At 41.3% G+C, this 21135-nt stretch overlaps 1 protein-coding gene across 2 annotated transcripts in view; it reads left to right on the forward strand.

Annotated features, from left to right (window-relative positions):
- The window catches only part of LOC135227032 (ATP-dependent RNA helicase TDRD9-like), a 564113-nt gene that overhangs the window by 71926 nt on the left and 471052 nt on the right, over positions 1-21135 (forward strand). The window contains exon 2 of one of the 2 annotated variants that reach the window (XM_064266820.1): positions 2074-2151. The exons of the other annotated variant lie outside the window; for it this stretch is intronic. Within the exon in view, the coding sequence (XP_064122890.1) occupies positions 2074-2151 (78 nt within the window). The remainder of the gene's footprint in view (positions 1-2073; positions 2152-21135) is intronic. 2 annotated transcript variants of the gene reach the window in all.

Genomic DNA, 21135 nt, shown 5'->3' on the forward strand with positions numbered 1-21135 from the left:
TCGAACCATTGAATTCGGCAACCTTAAAAGAGGTAATTAGGAAGGCACTATTCCTAGTCACCTTAGCCACAGCGGGAAGAGTAAGCGAGTTGCAGGCGATGAGTAAGGAAGTAGGTTTTGCCCAGGGCAATGCAGTTTGTTCATATGTAACAGACTTGCTTGCTAAGAACGAGGATCCTTTGAATCTTTGGCCCCGTTCTTTTAGGATAAAGATCTTAACAGACTTAGTCAGGTTGGAAGATGAGAAACGTACATTGTGTCTGGTCAGAGCCATCAGACACTACCTGATTAGGACAGAAACTGTGAGAGGAGAGTCGAACCAACTCTGGTGCTCGGTGAAAGACCCGTCTCGGCCTCTTTCAAAGAATGCAATGTCTTTTCCTGAGGAGTTTGATCCGAGAAGCGCATGCTCAAACTCAGGAACATGTTCTTCGTGTGCTGAAAGTGAAGACGCACAAGATTCGTGCAGTAGCAACATCTGTGGCTTTCAGACAAAATATATATGTCTATCCTCCATTATGCAAACAACATTCTGGAGGTTGAAATATTGGTGTTTGCGTCGCACTATTTGAAGGAAGTAGAAACTACTCTCAAAAACTGTTTTAGATTGGAACCGTTGTCAGTAGCGGGAATGGTGTGTTGGGAGAGGAAACATAGGGGGACCCGGTTTTTTCCCTTGCCTTGGATTTGAGGTTGTTGAGTTTTTGGGAAGTCTGGGGGTACATGTACCCGAAGTTACCCACCAGTTCATATACGTGTGATGAGAGCACCAACCAGAGGCAGTGTCTACCTGTAGCTGCTCTCTCACAAGTTGAAGGTACTGCAAACATTATATATAATGTGGGCACATGATTATTATTTTTTTTCATAATGCTGTCCATACACACCTGGGTAATGTGGATTCAGCTAATGTAATTGTTTGGTAAGTCACTTACATGAAATTGATATTTTAATGATAAAATAAGGTTTCACATATACTTACCAAACAATTACATAATCAGAGCCCTCCCTCCTCCCCACAGATAGACATTGCGGCTCAACGAATTGAAGATAGCTCAGCAGTACCGGGTATTCCCGAAAGTGGTTGGGACCTATATCACCTACACAAACTATGGCAGCGCCGCCACCACCGCCAGGAAATTTGAATTTTTGACTGCCAGGTAAGAAAGCGTACAGCTAATGTAATTGTTTAGTAACTATATGTGAAACCTTATTTTATCATTAAAATATAATTTTGTTATAAAAATGTTATCTTTTAAGTGTAGAAGTCTACAGTTGCAGCATTGCCCAACAAGTTAGAGGTGTGGGATTCTTTCCTCAGCTCATCCAGACCTGGAAGGTATTCCAAGTGGGTAGAACCAACCAGTCTTAAGAGATTTGCCCACACTCCCTCCACCAATCTCCTGTGGAAAGAATGAAGGCTTGTATTTGTGTAGGAACAAAACAAATTTTAAGTACATATTTTGTATTTTTCATTGCATACAAACCTGAAGTTCTTTACATTTACGCCCTATCACAGCCATCCCTCATTCTGGTACCTGGGCCAAAAGGCATAATGGAGTGCCTCCCCCTTAATATCAGTAGTTAGCAACCTTTCCTAAACAGTTGAAGGCTGTTCCAGCTTGAGTTTGTAAACTAAATCCCTACGCAAAGAACGTCAGGTTTGCATGTTAGGAAAAATACAAATAACTTTAAAGTTTATTTTTGTTTAGTTAAAAATCTTGAAGAAAAATGTTTTGAAAAATTTTTAATGACAGTATTCAAGACATGCTGAGAACTAGGATAGGTTGTCCTAAAATTTCTTTTGCCTTGATTTTTTTGGGTGGCTGAAGACTTGAAACTTTAAGCACTGGATATCTGCTAGTTTACCTATGCAAGAACTATGTACGTACTTTGTTCCTCGAATAAGGGTGGTGCCGAGGTTGATTCATTCCAGTTATTGATGTTGAAATGATAAGTAATACTTATCTTTTTCACCTTAAAGATTTTTCAGAAATTGCTGATGATAATAGTAGATATCTTATTGGTTTCTTTTATTTACACATGTATATATATAATTTTTTTTTTTTGCAGATGACACAAGCGAGACAGTTTACAGGTTGTGCTCAAGATTATCTTAATTGGTTTAGTCTAGGAAATGAACCTGCACAGGTAATCTGCTTGATTTTTCTCATTATGAACTTTTTTTTATTTTTATTTGGTTTTTATACCAACTGATAGATTTGCAGTTGCTTGCCCAATGGTTAGCAGTCCCTTTTAGGGTCTCCAAAAGAACAACCTGTCTTACTGTCCTGGTATGCATCTGGTATCATCAGCAGTTCAGCACCCCTGTTAATATTCACTGCCTCTGTAGTTGCACTGACTGCAAGAAATACAGGTTTTGGGAGATGGGCACTGTACAGGCGGCCCCCCCGGTTAATGATGGGTTCCATTGCTGGGAGCCTGACGCTAAAAAGTTTACAGGGAGCACAATCCACCTTTTGGTGCAGAGAGAGAGAGAGAGAGAGAGAGAGAGAGAGAGAGAGAGAGAGCCGTGGTTAATTACCCTAACCTTGCCTATTTATACACATAAATTGCAATTAAGTAAGTTCAGTGTTAAATAACACCATTTAATGCACTTTTTCATTTTTAAATATATATTGTAGTAAAATAACTGCCCTACATATGCCCAGTTCGGCCATAATAAGATGGTTGACTTGACTGAGTGCCATAGGCTAGGCTAGGTACGTAGTATGTACTAGAAGAGGTAGGCATAATTATTGTTGTTAATAATAAAACATTGAAAATCAAGTCTTAATTCTTACAGGAAATTAATAAGTTATTAAAAATAAACCATATTTTGTCAGTTATAAACTTTTGAAAATATCCCTAAAATAAGTCGCTAGCTAGTGGCTCTGAGCAGCCCTAAACAGATTTTAGCAAACCATCATACAGTCTACTGGAATAATGTATACAAAATAACTAAAATATCTTGCAGTACGTGTTATGATATTAAATTCTTTCTCATAAAATATCCTTGTAAAGTAGGGGCACTTTTCATAGGTGCTTTGTGCTCTATAAAGTGACAACATTATTGGCAGAGTAATACCCATTGGAAATAGATCCTCATAAATTATCCATGGTAATTGCTATAATTACAGTAGTGCCCCTCTATTCGTGGGGGGGGGGGTATGTGTACCAGACACCCCCTGCGAATAGTTGAAACCCCTATGAAAATGCTGAAAACAACCTATTTTGTTAGTTATACCTCAAGAAAAAAAACCCTAAAAATGTTTATACTGGTTTTTTTTTAATAGTTTTATCAAAAGTATGTTATGTGATGAAATTTATTAAATAAAACCAGCAGTTTCTGGATATTTCTCAGGAAAATACCGCAATCAGGCAAATTTCCCACCAATAATGGGCGGAAATGTTCCCGTGAGAAATCTGCAAATGCATGAGTCCGCAGATCCGGAGAACGCAAATACAGGGGGTTCACTGTAGTTGTTTTGTTTATAGTATTTAAAGTTGTGTCACTAGTGATTCACTTGAATAACCTAAGGTTTTTACCAGAGGATATCTGTTTTTACCATTCTTAAATTACAAATGTTTTGTTTACAATGTCAATAGTTTGTCAATAGTTGTGACTGTTGCTAACTATTGATACAACTATCATTAAAAATCTCACAGTATTTTAAGGTAGTCACAGAATGCCTCTTACATTATAATTTTCAATAATCTTAAATTCAATTGTGGTTCTTACAATTTTCCTTACCAAATTAGCATGGGAACAACACCTATTAGTGGCGACTGACCGAACCACTTTTGTTCACAAAAATCATATGAATCCTTGGGTCGGTTTCTGGATTTTTGTTGGAGCTCAGATGCAACATTTAATGAAAATTTTCTGTTGAAATCCGATTATTTCGAGTTCTAATATACGATCAAGGTCTTGGTCTCTACTGTATAGTACAGTACAGCCCAGGACCTCTGTGCTAATCCGTTCCAGAAGAAGCAACGAGATGCGATATAGTGAAGATCTGAATGAATTTCTCCCATAAGAAATAACTGAAAATGGATTAATCCATTCTTGACCTCTAGTTATTACCCTATCATTGCCATTTTATACAAAACATTGCACATAAATAAACATAAATGATAAAATATTAAAAATCGGCCAAATTATGTCTGTTATCATAAACCTAAGAAAAATTCCTTAAGTTATGTCGCCAGTTGTGGCGTGAGCACGTAAACCATCATACAGTCTACTGTAATACTGTATACAAAGTCGCTTTAAAATATCTCTACATTTGTTATGATATTACATTTTTTTTCACCATAAAATATTCTTGTTAACCCTTTAACACCGATTGGACGTATTAAATGTCGACATAAATTGTCTGTCGGGTGCCGATTGGACGTATGGTACGTCGATAAAAAAAGTTGTTATAAAAATTTGCGGAAAAATACTTATAGACCCCTACCAGCCGAAAACTTTTGAATCACGCGCCTTGGGGGATGCTCGGAGCTCACGGATCAAGGCGTTGTTTTGTTTACAATTGTTACGCAGGCGCGCAAGCGCGAATTTCCTTCTTATTGCACTAAAAAGTATCGGTGACACATCTCAGAAATTATTTCAACACTTTGACATAATTTTTGCACCATTTTAAATTAGCCGTTACATGGAGTATTATATATGAAAATGTGCGCAATTTTATGTAGAATACAAAAAAAAAAAATACTCATGATTGTAGCTTTAATCAGTTTTGAAATATTTTCATATAAATAACGATGTGCCAAAATTTCAACCTTCTGTCAACTTTGACTCTACCGAAATGGTCAAAAAACGCAATTGTAAGCTAAAACTCTTATATTCTAGTAATATACAATCATTTACCTTCATTTTGCAACAAATTGGAAGTCACTAGCACAATATTTTGATTTATGGTGAATTTATAAAAAAAACTTTTTCTTTACGTCTGTGCAGTAACTCTTCCAAAAAAATTATACGTGCGATTGTGGTAATGTTTGCACCATTTTGAATTAGTCGTTACATAAAGTTTTATATATGGAAATGTGCACAATTTCATGCACAATACATCTAAAAAGAACGCATGGTTGTAGCTTTTATCAGTTTTGAAATATTTTCATATAAATATCGATAAGTGCCAAAATTTCAACCTTCGGTCAACTTTGACTACCGAAATGGTCGAAAAACGCAATTGTAAGCTAAAACTCTTATATTTTAGTAATATTCAATCATTTACCTTCATTTTTTCAACAAATTGGAAGTCTCTAGCATAATATTTCGATTTATGGTGAATTTATGAAAAAAAAAAAATTTTCCCTTACGTTCGCACAGTAACTCTTCCGAAAAATCATACGTGCGATTGTCGTAATGTTTGCACCATTTTAAATTAGCCGTTACATAAAGTTTTATATATGAAAATGTGTGCAATTTCATGTAGAATACGAAGAAAAACAATTGAAGGTTGTAGCTTTTCTCATTTTCGAAATATTTGCATATAAATCACGATAAATAGAAATAAAAACCACGTTCGATCAAATTTGACTCTACCGAAATGGTCATAAAATGCAATTGTAAGCTAAAACCTCTTACAGTCTAGTAATATTCTGTCATTTATCTTCATTTTGAAACAAATTCGAAGTCTCTAGCACAATATTTAGATTTATGGTGAATTTAAAAAAAAAAAAATTCCTTCCCTCCGCGCGTGGATTCTCCGCCGCAAATCTCCGAAATGCGTACGTTGCATTCTCGTAATATTTGCTCCATTTCATATCAGCCATTTCATAGAGTTTTATATATGAAAATATGTGCAATTTCATGTAGAATACAACAAAAAATAATTGAAGGTTGTAGCTTTTCACATTTTTGAAATATTTGCATATTAAATTTTTTTTAAAAATTAGACATTAGGTCAACTTTAACTCGTCCGAAATGGTAGAAAACTGCAATTGTAAGCTATAGCTCTTTCAGTATAGTAATATTCAATCATTTATCTTAATTTTGAAACAAATTGGAAGTCTCTAGAACAATATTTAGATTTATGGTGAATTTTTGAAAAAAAAAATTTATGTCCGCATGTTACGAATTCATGCATCATTTTGTGATAATATTTTCTCTGTGTTGCTTTGATCGTTTTACAATGTGTTATATACCAAAATGATTGCAATTTAGTGTACAATACAACAAAAAAAATTAACTTGTTAGCTTTAACCGGTTTGCTCACAGCGCGATTTGAATACAATTACAGTGGGCCCCCCGTATTGGCATTCTCCGGATTCGCGGACTCACGGATTTGCGGATTTTTCGTAGACCATATGTACCCATTATTTGCGGTGAATTTGCCTATTCGCGGGATTTTCCGACGATAAATAATCACTAATTAGTGTAGTTTGATGTTATTTTCATGCCTCAATACATTTTTATAATACAAAATGATTTACTAATTTTAAAATATTAATATTGATCAATACTATATTAGTAAGTTTAATAAGATTAAATGATATCACATAATAACTATAATTCTCTCTCTCTTACAGAGATATATGCTTTCTTTATGATAAATGATTTACTAATTTTCAAATATTAATATTAATGTAAAGAACAATCACTTCAATAAAGAAAATACTACAGTGAATTAGTAAGATTTATTTCTTTCGAACTCCAGGTCTCTCTCTCTCTCTCTCTCTCTCTCTCTCTCTCTCTCTCTCTCTCTCATCTCTCTGCTCTCTCTCTCTCTCTCGTCTCTCTTTTCCTCCTCTCTCTCTCTTCTTTTTACGGAGATGAGAGATTTTTGTTACACATATGTATAATATGTTTATTAATATTTTCATATGATAATAATAATAACTGTAATTACAAAAATCATATGTGAAAGTATTTTACAAATACTACGATAATCTCTCTCTCTCTCTCTCTCTCTCTCTCTCTCTCTCTCTCTCTCTCTCTCTCTCTCTCTCTCTCTCTCACAGAGATGTATGTTTTTTGGATGATTTACTAATTTCAAATATCAATATTAATGTAAACAGCAATAATATAAATTCATTAAAGAAAATACTAAAGTGAATTAGCAAGATTTTAGTTTATAAATTATAAGAATTATGTAAGAATGAAAGAAAATGCATTTTACCCCGCGTCTGTTCTTTGAAATCCAAGTAGCCAAGCAGTTGGCTGGGGTCCAACAACTGTCAAGTTGTGTGTTGCCAATTCTCAGGATAATGAAAATTCTCTCTCTCTCTCTCTCTGGAAGTGTATGTATAAGTATATCTTTAAGGACATTACTACATTTTATGGTAAAATAATAATATACAGTACTAGTTTACAAATAATATTAAGTTTAATAATGAGATTAAACAGTAACAATAACATTCTCTCTCTCTCTCTCTCTCTCTCTCTCCTCTTCTCTCTCTCCTCTTCTCTCTCTCTCGTCTCTCTCTCTCTCTCTCTCTCTCTCTCTCAAGTATGTTTATTTGTTTTGTAGTGTAAATAAATGATTTACCTTATAACTAATTTTCAAATATAAATAAGATTAATTAAAAATAGCAATTCTCAAGTCTTTTAATCCACTTGGAGGAAGGTGGGGGGGAAGTAAATGAGTTTGATATACGAATTGGCAGAGGGGGAGGAAGGAGTCTGCATCTAGGAGTTATTCTCTCTCTCTCTCTCTCGTCTCTCTCTCTCTCTCTCTCTCTCTCTCTCTCTCTCATTATTATTCTCTCTGTCTCAGAAATAATTCATAATTTCACTCTTGATGGTCAGATATATGATGTTTGCCATTCATTGGTGCTCTCTCTCTCTCTCTCTCTCTCTCATCTCTCGGGTCGTCTCTCTCTCTCTCTCTCGTCCTCTCTCTCTCTCTGTGTTATTTGCTGTAGGTATATATTTTTAATGGTAAAATGTTTAAGATGACTTTGAAATTATATTAATAATATAACCTCTAAGATTAATGCAGTAATAGGTTAGTAATTTTAGGTATATTTGAAGTAGGATGTTATTAAAGGTAAACATTTGGTATCTGAACTTTCAAGATAGGCAGTTATAAGCATTTTTAGTGGAGGTTTTAACTATTTGTGGGTGTCTGGTACACATCCCCTGCGAATACGAGGGAACACTGTATATATGAAATTTTGTTTTTGTGCTATCATCTATCGCATTATTTATATATAATAATATTTTTTCCATTTCTGATGGTTGCATACTAAACTTCAGGCAATGACAAAAACAGGAGCCAAAAATGAACTCTTAATCTTGAAAACTAAGCGCGCTGTGATTTTTTGAAAAAAAATATTTTCATACATTCAACTTACCTGTCAGATATATACATAGATATCGACTCTGTCGTCCCCGACAGAAATTCAAATTTCGCGGCACTCGCTACAGGTAGGTCAGGTGATCTACCGCCCTGCTCTGGGTGGCAGGACTAGGAACCATTCCCGTTTTCTAATCAGATTCTCTCTGTCGCCGGTGGTATCAACATTGTTGTTACTTCCTCCTGACTGGAATTCTTTTTTCACAACGCTTTTGATCATCTTTCGACTGATTTTTGGTGACGTACTTGGATCGTTGTTTGGCATTCGCTATCGTGGACTGTTTTTTGGACTTGGCTTTGGATTTTCGTGAATATGTCTGACTCTAGTGTTAGTTTCAGTGTGTGTGTGAATGAGGGCTGTAAGGTGAGGATTCCGAAAGCTTCGGTAGATCCTCACACTGCATGCAGTGGTTGTAGAATGGTTGAATGCTCGATTGAGAATACGTGTAACGAGTGTGAGAAACTGAGTGCGCAAGAATGGAAGAATCTAACTTCTTACTTGAAGAAGTTTGAGAAAGATAGAGAGAGGAAGGCGGCTTACAAAAGCCGGAAAATGTCTAGATCTTGTGAACTTCTATCTAGTTCTGTTGCTTCTTCTGATAACTATGCCCATTCTATTTCAGCCCGTTTACAAGTTGTTAATCCCTCTGATTTGGCCTCAGAAATGGCGGAACTCTGAGCTTCCCTTCAGAAAATGCAGGAAAAAATGGCAGCATTGGAAGGTAAGAGAAGTGAATGTGGTTTCTCAAGTGATTTTAGTGTCCCCAGTGTGGTGGAGGGGGCGTCTGGTCGTCTCTTGGGGACGCTCCCAGGCCTAGACCGCTTCCAAGCATACCCTGGCCCATAGGAAAGGCGGAAAGTTTTGAAATCCTTTAGGGCCTCAGGAGGTTGTGGAATCCCGAATCCCCAACCGATCAGGCGTCCCCTTCGGCAGAATCTATTACATCTCAGATTGCCAGGGACAGCTATAGGAAAAGCGTCCTACGAGAGTGCTTTTCGTCATCTAGTTCGCCTTCTCCGAGAAGAGGATGGAAGGAGTCGAAGCTTTCCCGTCCGCTTAAGAGGAATTGGAAAGAACCTAAGCTTAATTCTAGTCCCGAGCGCTTCTCTGAAGAATATGCGCCTTCGGTATTAAAGAAGGCTAGAAAGGAGTTAGATCCTTGGACTGTAAGAGATCCTCGAGCGCCTTCCAGATCTCCCTCTCCTGATTCGAATGAGTCCTCGACCAGGAAAATTTTGATGAATATGCAGGAGTAATTAGCGTCTTTGGTAGGAGTACTTTCTAAAGAGCCTACTCGTAAGAAGGATGATAGGCTTCCGATCAAGAGATCCAAATACCGATCTCCTGTCAGGCCCAACGAGCCTTCCAGGGGAGGTGTCGCACAGGCGACCATCTCTGGGGGAAGCAGAGCGTTAGGCAGGAGAGAAGTGGAAAAGGAAGTAACTCCTGCCAAGCGTCTGGCGCCAGCTAGGAGTCAGGCGCCAAGTAGGCGCTAAGAGCCAGAGTTTCCTGTAGATTGTTCAAGGACTGGAACTTCATCCAAGCAACAAGATCCAACTGGAGAAGAGGGAGCTCCTGATAGGAGTAGAGCGCCTGCTAAGCGCAATAATTACTTGCCAAACGAAATGCGCCTTCCATGTGCGATACTCCTACCAAACTCCAGGAGTATTCGGAACTAGATGCGCCTTCCAAAGGTCAGGAGTATTCTGAAAGAGATACGCCTGCCAGGCACCAGGAGTACTCTGATCTCGATACTCCTCCCAGGCGCCAGGAGTATTCTGAACTTAACACATACTCCTACCAGGCGCCAGGAGTATTCGGAGCGCGATGCGCCTACCAGACACCAGGAGTATTCGAAGCGTGTTGCGCCTGCCAGGCGCCAGGAGTATTCCAAACACGATACTCCTACCAGGCGCCAGGAGTATTCTCAGCGAGATACTCCTGCTAAACGCCAGGCGCATTCTCCTCATGAAGAGCTTGATATCCGACAGGAGTCTTCCAGGCGTAAAACTGTTATGCACGACTCGCCTAATGATAGACGTAGAGAGAGAGTTACTGTTAGCCCCTCTCCTAGTAGAAGTGCTTCTTCTTCGGAAAGGAAGAGATCAAGGGAGGAGACAGATGAGAGAAGGGAGCCTTCTCCTTCCGAGCCTATTAATTTAGAAGACGTCTCGGAGGACGAAATCACTAACAAAGAAGGACTTTCAAATTATTAAGTTCTTTCTTCTCTTCTCTTAGAAGAATATGGAGATGCCTTGACTCCAGCCGCTCCTCCTTCTCTGCGCGCTCTTTTTTCAAGCATGAAAGCGCACAAGTCTTCATCTTTCCAGAAAATGAAGCCGGCCATATCTATGAAAAGGGCCCTACAATCTCTTGACTCCTGGATCAAGACAAAGAAGGAGTTAGGAAGGACAGTCTTTTGCATGCCTCCTGCTAAACTAACAGGTAGGAGAGGCATATGGTACAAAACGGGAGAGAATATGGGATTGTCTCTGCCCGTTTTGGCTGAGTCAGACTTCTCGAGTCTTGTAGACTCCTCGAGGAGACACGCCTTAAATTCAGCTAAAGCAACATGGGGTCTTTCGGAAATGGACCATCTCCTCAAGGGACTTTTCCACACTTTAGAAGTATTTAACTTCCTGGATTGGTCCCTTGGAGTTATTGCTAAGAAGTCTCATGAAAAGGAACAACTAAACCCTGAAACCTTACATAGCATCCTTACATGCATTGATAAGGCTGTTCAAGATGGATCAGCGGAAGTATGCTCCCTCTTTGGTGCGGGAATACTAAAGAAGAGGGCAGTTCATAGTGCTTTTCTCACTAAGGCCGTCTCTCCTTCGCAGAGATCCGCTTTATTGTTTGCGCCTCTCTCAGAACATTTATTTCCTTCTCAGTTGGTGAGAGACATTGCTCATTCACTAACTGAGAAGGCCACTCAAGATCTTCTAAGACAATCCACAAGGAAGAATAGACCTGTGGCCAGTGAGGAAAAGAAAGCCACCAGGCCAACTCAGCAACAGCAGCCCTTTCGAGGAGGCCCTCAGGCTAGATCCATCGGCAGAAGGAAGACAACGGAGAGAAGGGGAAGATCTTCCTTCCATCCCTTTAAGAAGGGAAAATGAGAAATCTTTCCTCCAGACACCTGTAGGAGCCAGGTTACAATTCTTTGCAGGAGCATGGGAAGACATAGGATCCGATCCTTGGTCGATGTCAATAATCAGGAAGGGTTATTATATCCCATTCAAGGACAGGCCTCCCTTGACAACATCACCGAGGGAACTGTCCGCCAGATACAGGGACCCTGTTCTGATGGATACTCTTCGTCAAATGGTGGAACAGATGTGGGACAAAAGAGCAATAGAACTGGTACTGGATCACAGCTCCCCGGGGTTTTACAATCGCTTGTTTCTCGTAGCGAAAGCCACGGGAGGATGGAGACCAGTACTGGATGTAAGTTCGCTGAACAAATTCGTAGAACAACAGAAGTTCAGCATGGAAACGTCTGCTTCAGTACTTGCAGCACTCCGTTAAGGAGATTGGATGGTGTCCCTAGATCTTCAAGACGCATATTTCCACGTCCCGATTCACCATTCGTCGAGGAAGTACCTTCGTTTCATGTTCGAGGGAAGGATCTATTAATTCAGGGCCCTGTGTTTCGGCCTATCTACAGCTCCCCAAGTCTTTACAGACTTGATGAAAAATGTGTCAAAACACCTTCACATGAAAGGGATAAACGTCTCCCTATACCTGGACGACTGGCTCATCAGGGCCAGGTCTCGAAAGCAGTGTTTGGAGGATCTGTCAACAATCCTGGAATTGACGAAGGTATTAGGATTAATCGTGAACCTCGAGAAATCTCAGATGGTCCCCAGCCAGAACGTAGTCTATCTGGAGATTCAGATGGATTCTCAGGGTTTTCGAGTATTTCCTTCCCAAGAGAGAATAAGGAAAGGCTGTTCCACAGTATTGAACTTCTTAGAGAAAGAGCGCACTTTAGCGAGGGAATGGTTGAGCCTTCTGGGGACCCTTTCCTCGCTCGAAGAGTTCTTTCCTCTAGGAAGACTACATCTCCGTCCGCTTCAGTTCTTCCTGAGAAGCAGTTGGAGTTGGAAGACAGGACAGCTCTCGAACACGTTTCCAATCTCATCGGAAATAAAAGATCAATTAAGGTGGTGGTTGACCCCCTTAGAAGAAAACAAAGGAGTATCCTTGGAAGTACGGAACCCAAACCTGACATTGTTCTCAGACGCGTCGGAGACAGGTTGGGGTGCGACCTTAGGATCCAAAGAAGTGTCAGGCACCTGGTCGGAAGAACAGGTGTCATGGCACATAAATTGCAAGGAGCTATTTGCAATTCACCTTGCGCTAAAGAGCTTCGAGCACATAGTCAGAGACAAAGTGATACAGATAAACTCCGACAATACAACCGCTCTGGCTTATGTCAAATAACAAGGAGGAACTCACTCTCTCGCCCTATACGAACTAGCAAGAGATCTGCTGATTTGGGCGAATCAAAGGAACGTGGTTCTCCTAACAAGATTTGTCCAAGGGGAGAGGAACGTGAGAGCGGACAGACTGAGCAGGAGGTTCCAGGTCCTTCCTACAGAATGGACCCTCCACTCGGAAGTCTGTCAGAGCCTTTGGTATCTTTGGGGGAAACCTCGGGTAGCTCTATTCGCCACGTTTCTCTCCAAAAGGATAGACACATTTTGCGCCCTAGTAGAAGATCCCAGGGCTTATACAATAGACGCCCTTCTCCTGGACTGGTCAGGGCTAGATGTGTACGCTTTTCCCCCATTCAAAATACTGGGGGAAGTAGTCAGAAAGTTTGTGGCCTCGAAGGGAACCAAGATGACTCTGATAGCCCCATATTGGCCATCCCGAATTTGGTTCACGGAGGTAATGGAGTGGACAGTGGACTTCCCCAGATCTCTTCCAAACCCACTCTTGCTCTGACTGCCTTTCGACTATCGAAAGACTTGTCAGAGCGAGAGGGTTTTCTCGCAAGGTGGCAAGCGCAATTGCCAGAGCCCGCAGATCATCTACTAGGCGAGTGTACCAATCGAAGTGGGAAGTTTTCAGAAACTGGTGCAGGTCGAAGAAGCTGTCCTCTTCCAATACCTCTGTGACCGAAATTGCGGATTTCCTTCTTTTCCTGAGGGAAAAGTCGCATCTCTCTGTACCAACTATTAAGGGGTACAGAAGTATGCTTTCAGCAGTCTTCAGAAACAGGGGATTAGATTTGACGAATGATAAAGATTTGCACGATCTCATTCGTTCCTTTGAAACATCGAAGTCAGTAGAACCTAGGGTTCCAAGCTGGAACTTGGATGTGGTCCTGAAATTTCTGTCCTCCGAGAAGTTCGAACCACCTCATACGGCTTCATTCCGGGATATCACTAGAAAGTGTATATTTCTGCTATCTCTTGCTACGGCTAAAAGGGTCAGCGAGTTGCACGCCCTTGAGTCACGAGTTGGCTTCAAAGGAGATTCTGCGATTTGTTAATTCCAGACTCTCTTTCTAGCCAAAAATGAGAACCCTTCGAATCCCTGGCCCAGGAGCTTCGAGGTAAAAGGACTTACTAGCCTAGTGGGCAGAGAAATAGAAAGATCACTTTGTCCAGTTAGAGCACTGAAATTCTATCTGGACAGAAAGAAACAGTTGGGAGGTTCGCAACACGGTCTATGGTGCTCGGTGAAGGACCCCAAGAGACCAATGTCTAAAAATGCTTTGGCCTTCTTTGTTAGAAGTGTCATTACCGAGGCTCATAAGAACTGCCTAGATGACTCTTTTAATCTATTAAGAGTAAGAGCTCATGAGGTAAGGGCAATCGCTACGTCTATTGCATTCCAAAGGAATGTGTCACTTAAAAATATTTTGGATGCAACCTATTGGAGATGCAACTCAGTATTTGCATCTCATTACTTAAAAGAGCATCTCATTACTTAAAAGATGTGCGAGTTACGTATGAGAAATGTTTTTCTCTAGGTCCGTTTGTGTCCGCACAGACGGTTCCAGGTAAAGGAGAGAGCACCGATCCTTAAATATGTGTACGTAACCCTCTTGTCGGATGTGTTCTTGTATTTCCTGTGCATGGGAGTGTCAGATGCCGCACTGGTGGCCTTCACTTCTCTTCATCAGGAAATCGAGTGACAACTGACTTTTAGAGGTATACAAAAAAATTTTTTTGGAATTTTGTATGTGTGTTTATCGAGTTTTTGGTTGTTTGCTAAGAGTTTGGGGATGACTCTTGGCAATCTTAGAACTAACACAGGTTAGGATCGGGTGATCGGGATCGGTTGTGTGCTCCTTAAAGAAGGCATGTTGTCATATAAGCGGATTAGCACCCATTGACAAATGCCAGTTAGGCTCTGCTTAGTAAGCGGATGAAACCCCATCGACAGACCCACAAGAACTCTTAGCCACAGATCACTATCTCGCTAAGGCTCTTGAGGTGAAGCAGACTCCTGGGCAGTAGCCACGAAGTCTTCCACCTAATAAGGTAGGAACCAAGGTCTATAAATACCTACAACATATGTTGTTTACCTGTCTAGTCAGTAGTTAGCTGTCTCTTGCCCTCCACCAAAGGGTGTCAATCAGCTATGTATATATCTGAGAGGTAAGTTGAATGTATGAAAATGATATTGTTATGATGCAATTAAGTTTCATACATACTTATCTGGCAGATATATACGATTGAAGACCCACCCAGCCTCCCCGCAGGAGACAGGTGGAAGAGAGAATCTGATTAGAAAACGGGAATGGTTCCTAGTCCTGCCACCCAGAGCAGGGCGGTAGATCACCTGACCTACCTGTAGCGAGTGCCGCGAAATTTGAATTTCTGTCGGGGACGACGGAGTCGATAGCTATGTATATATCTGCCAGGTAAGTATGTATGAAACTTTATTGTATCATAACAATATCATTTTTTCCGCTTCGGTGCTCGCTCTGAGACCCCCTCGGCATACGGGAGATGATTTTTATTATACCCCTTCGGCGTTAAAGGGTTAAGTAGGGGCACTTTTCATTGCCTCCTTATGCTTTATGAATGTGATATAATTATTGGCATAGTATAATACCCATGGGAAGTAGATCCTCATAAACGTGTTCCGACAGTAGTTAACTATTGACACAACTATGACATTTGAAGGGTTACACTATCATTTAAAATCTTGGCAGGATTTTTTTAAGGTTGCCACACGAATGCCTCTTTCATAATAATTTTTAATTATCTTCTAAGTTCAGATTGTGGTTCTTACCATTTTCTTCAAATGGGCATGGGAACAATGCCAACTAGTGGCAACTGACCAAACCACTTTTGTTAACAAAAACCATATGTTTCACATAAGTGACTTACCAAACAATTACATTAACTGTAAGTTTTCTTACCTGGCAGTCTAAAATTCAAATTTCCTGGCGATGGCAGCGCCGGTGCCATTGTTCATGTAGGTGATACAGGTCCCGCCCACTTTTGGGAATACCCGTTACTGTTGAGCTAACTATTGTCAATTCGTTTTCTGCCGGCCATGGAGTAACACCTGTGGTTTTTTGTTGCCGTCTACTTTCGTCGCCATATTGGATTGTATCTTTTTGGTGATGTACTATTTCTTGGTTGGTTTTGTTTCTTCAGTTAACTGCCTTGTTATTAGCCAGTATTGTGAAGATGTCTGATGCTAGTTCATTGTCAGTTAGGTTTTGCAGCAGAGGCTACAAAACTAGATTAGCTAAACTATGTTACGATCCTCACTCCAAATGTGTTAAATGTAGGGGTCAGTGCTGTAGCAAGGAATTAACTTGCGATGAGTACCGTAGTTTAGATGAACAAGGTTGGAAGACTTTTCAAGCTCATTTGGATAAGATGGACAAAGATAGGAAAAGGAAAGCAGCTCTTAGAGCGGGTAGTAAAACTAGAGTAGGGAAAACTCCTGTGCCTTTGGGGGCGGAGCAAACTGTCACTATCTTCTCCACTTATATCTAATATATCATTTATTGGTAGTCCTCCAACTTCAGTACCAATTACTCCAGACCAGGTGTCCCATGTCTCCGATCCCAACACCATTTCCATGTTAAGAGTCCAAAATGGACAAGAAATTTGAGTTTTTGGCAAAATTCGTAATGGATTTAGGGATGTCTATTCGTGCTTTTGCAGAGAAGTCAAGTGAAGAGGCCAGTGTTGGACTAAGTGTCAGTGTCTTGTCCGAGGAGGTGGCTGTCCGTCCCCCCATTTCTCCTAGACAAAGGTCACTGTCCCGCTCCCCAGCACCCAGGAGAAGACATACCGGAGGTCGAAGGGGGACTGGGTGGGGTTTGCCCATGGTCAGTCGCTGACTCCGTCGACATAGTCGACTCGAGAATGCCTAAGAAACGCCACTGGAAAAGTGTATATGTCAGTGATGTGCAGTTTTCGTCTGATTTGGAAGTGCAGTCACTTTTGTCGAGGCCGCAGGTGTGGAGTGAATTAGTGTCGCGTCCATTGAAGAGACATGCCCCATGTGTGAGAGGTATGTCGCTTCCTATTAAGAAAACCCAAGGAGCACTGAAGCCCACAACCTTCTTGCGGTTTTGCTCTAGACCAGATTTTTCGGGGAGAGCATCAGTCCTCTTCGGATAGTGTAGCTTCAGACAAAGTTAGATGGTCATGTGGTCCAGCGCTAGAGCGCTTGCGATATCGATTGTTTGCGAAGAAGAGCCGTACAACAGCCATGACTTAGACTTCAACCAAGGATAATTTCAACCAAGGATAATTTGAAGACCAAACCTTTGATAGAGGATTCTTCATTGGGTCCTTTTATACATCAGCTTCAAGAATTAATGGTCTTTTTAAAGAAAGCAACGAACCAGACTGAAGAAGCAGCCTGGGTGTCTTTCCGTCCAGTTGGAAGAGGAAACCCAAGACCAAGAATTGAAAGTTTCAGCTTATTCTAGTCTGTTAAGGTTTCTTTTACAGAGTTATCTGGACTTTTTTTGAGCCAGCTTCGCCTTCTTCTCCTCCATCGATGTTTGTGAAGGATAGGAGATCAGCTCTGTCGGGTTTACCGAGACCAGTTCTCTCTCAGTCTTCAAAGAAAGCCCTCAAGGAAGCTGAGAGTGGCTTGCAAAGAAGAGGGAGTCGGGCAAGGCTTCATTTGCCTACCCTCCATAGAAGCTTCAGAATAAAACCTACAGGTTTTATGCGACAGAAGTTCCTTCCTTGGGAGTATCTGCTTCCTCCCAAGGAGACTTCTCCGGCCTTGTAGACTCACACAGAAGAGCAGCGTTCTCAGCTACGAAAGTGTTGTTCTCCTCACCCGAGTTGGATCACCTGGTGAAGAACTTGTATAAAGTTATCGAAGTCTTCAGTTTTCTGCGTTAGACAATAGCGGCTAATAGACAATAGCAGCATTAGCCAGGAAAATAGAAGATTGCCAGTCTCTGGCTGAAGAATTTTCTGTGGACTGGCTTAATGTTTTGTCCTGTGTGGATAGGGCAGAGAGAGATGGTTCAGGGGAATTGGCCACTCTCTTTACTATGGGAGTACTACTCAAGAAGAGAGAACGGTGGTGCTCCTTCACATCTTGAGGAGTAACCACGAACCAAAAGTTGGCATTGTTGTTCTACCCCGTGAGGAATTCTCACCTGTTCCCAGAAGAAACCATTCAACAGGTACTGTTGGACCTCGAGAAAAAGTCTACTAATGACTTTTCGCAGTCAGTGAGAAGGCCTAAGGAACCTCCAGCTACAGGAGCTAAAGCATCCCCTCTGCAAAAGCACCCCTTTCGAGGAGGCAAGTCGAGGTGGCAGCAAAGACCAAGGACTAACCTACGACCAACTTCAAAGTCTACCAAGAAACCTCCCTTTAAAACAGTTTAGAAATGATCGAGAGGTCCTTCACATACCAGTGGGGGCAAGACTCCACTACCACTGGGAAGAATGGAGTCGGGGAGGAGCTCATCCGCAAAGAAGCCATAGAGGAGGTATCAGACAAGAACTCCCCAGGATTCTACAACAGGCATCAGGGGGATGGAGACCCGTGTTGGACATTAGCGCTCTGAACCTCTTCGTCCGGAAGATGAAATTCCAAATGAAAACCAGTCAATTGGTGATGTCAGCCCTCCAACCAGGTGACTGGATGGTGTCTCTTGACATGAAAGATGCTTGCTTCCATGTCCCCATCCATCAGAACTCAGGAAGTTCCTGAGATTTGTCCTCAAGAGGAGAGTCTTCCAGTTCAGAGCCATGTGCTTCAGTCTGTCAATTGCCCCTTAAGTATTTACTTGGGATTCTTGCTCCCCTAGGAAAGTGGCTGCATTTGATGGGGATCAGTAGTACAGCTTTTTACTTGGACGACTAGCTCCTGAGAGCCAGAGCCAGTCGTTAGTGTGTGAAGGACTTGGAGGAGAAGACACTTATTTTGACGCAACAAATGGGTATTCCATAAACATGGAGAAGTCCCAATTGATTTCAACTTGGAGGATTCTCTATTTAGGAATGATACTGGACACACTAGCTTTTCGGGCTTTGCTCTCCCCAAAGAGATGAGTCCTGCCTGGCAACAGTCCAACAATTTCTTGTTTGCCCGTCCTGCTCAGCCCTAGAATGGATGAACCTCCTTGGGACCCTGGCTTCAGTGGAGAGTTTTGTCAGCTTAGGACGCCTACACATGAGGTCGCTTCAGTTCTTCCTGAAAGCAAATTAGTCTTGGAAGACACAACCGGACTCGGTAGTCTTCCCTTTTACAGAAGAAATAAAAGGTGGATCTTCGTTGGTGGCAATCGAGGGGAAGATTACAAGAAGGACTTTCCCTAATCGTGTCACACTCCAACCTGCAGTTCTTCTCAGATGCCTCAGACAGCGGATGGGGAACCCTTCTTGGAGACAGGAGATTATCAGGTCTGTGGACAGAACAAGAAAAGACCTTACACATCAATGCAAAGGAATTGAAACCCATCCTCTTAGGACTACAAATGTTTGACCCGCTAGTCACTGGAAGGAAGATAGCGATATATACGGACAACAGCACAGCATTGTCATACGTACGAAAAGCAGGGAGGGACCCACTCGTTCTCTCTCAACAGAGTAGCTGAAGATCTCCTCATCTGGGCGAACGAGAAAAGGATCACTTTTTTCCAAGAATTTTCCAAGGGAAAATGAACGTTTTTGCAGACGAACCGAGTCGTGCAAATCAGGTTTTACCGACAGAATCGACTCTTGAACGAGTGTGTGTCAGGTAGTGTCAGGTAGGGTTGGGCAAGAATCGCTAATTTGGGACTCGACAAAATCTACTCTTGGAGAGGGTGGACTCGCAAGAATCAATTCTGGAGTCGACTCCCAGGGTGGAGCTGCACCTAAGACAAACAAAAAATGGATTGGGGTTTGTTGGAGGTCTTGGAGGAAAGAATATTCTCCAGGTCACTCAGGGTAATGTCAATATAGCTTTTACTTGGCCCTCGGGCACTTCCTACGCCACTTAAGAGACATAGTCCTGCATTCCAGGATAATTACGTGCACGTGTTCTCTGTCCAACCAAACAAGACCATAACGTCAATCTAAAATCGAATGGTAGGGAGGAGTTAAAACAGATTAATGCAATATTGCCCATTTTCATATGGGAGAACATTGCTTTAGGCTATCTGCCTTATCTGGGCCATCTTAATCCTTTTAATCTATGCCCTTGTCCTATGGCTCTTAGTTTTAGCAGTTTGTCCTGAATCATATACCCTATCCCTTGTGTTTTTTTTGTTTTTTTTCTTTTTTTCTATCCTTATTTCCTTCTTTTGTATTTCTTATTTATTTATTTTTTTTCTATCCTTATTTCCTTCTTTTGTATGTCTTATTTACTTATGATCAATTATTCTGCTATATGTTTCAAAGATTGTTTGTAAGTTTAATTTCAATTACAATTGTTTATACTCATTTTTATTCACATTAGAATTTTTTTATTAATTTATTTCATTTTACACTTATTATGTTTTTTATTTACTCCTCGCCTTTATATATCCTCTTTCCTATAAACACCCAGTGTCATTGACTGATCCCTGAGCGCGAGCGGTCACCCAGGTCGGTGATCTTGATGAGAGTCATGATCATGTGCGCTGAACAGCTGGCAAATAGGGAGCAGAGCGGAGTCAATTTTCTGTGGATGTGAGTCGACTCCAGGATCTCTTAAGCTAGACTTACCAAGATCGATTCCGGAGTCGATTTCTGCCCCCCACTAGTGTCAGGACCTCTGGAAACTATGGGGAAGACCATCAATAGACCTGTTCACCACATCAAGGAACAATCGCCTCCCTATTTTTCTGTTCAATTCCAGAATCACTAGCGTGGAGAACAGATGCAATGCTGCTAGATTGGACAGGATTAGACATTTACGCTTTTCCTCCCTTTGGGATGATAAGAGAAGTATTAAACTTCAATCACACCAGAATGTGACAATGACCTTAGTAGCTCCATTCTGGCCCAGGAAAGAGAGATTCCCGGACCTTCTCAGTCTGCTAGTGGATTTTCCCAGACTACTTCCCCAAAGTCTATCGCTTCTCAGACAACCCCATTGCAACCGATATCCCCAAGGATTGTCCGCTCTGGCCCTGACAGGATTCAGACTGTCAGGAACCTTGTCAGAGCAAAAGGTTTTTCGCAAAGGGCGTCAGAATCTATTGCTAGCTGCAGAAGAGGCTCTTCTGCCTAGCTATACCAGTCCAAGTGGAGAATCTTTAGGTCATGGTGCAAACAACTTGGCATCTCTTCTTCTGAAACATCTATAACGGAAATTGTGGATTTTATGTTATTTCTGAGGACTCCAAGAGGTTGGCCTCCTCGACTATTAAAGGATATAGGGCCATGCT

Source organism: Macrobrachium nipponense, chromosome 15 (assembly GCF_015104395.2).
Source record: "Macrobrachium nipponense isolate FS-2020 chromosome 15, ASM1510439v2, whole genome shotgun sequence".
NCBI lineage: Eukaryota > Metazoa > Arthropoda > Malacostraca > Decapoda > Palaemonidae > Macrobrachium > Macrobrachium nipponense.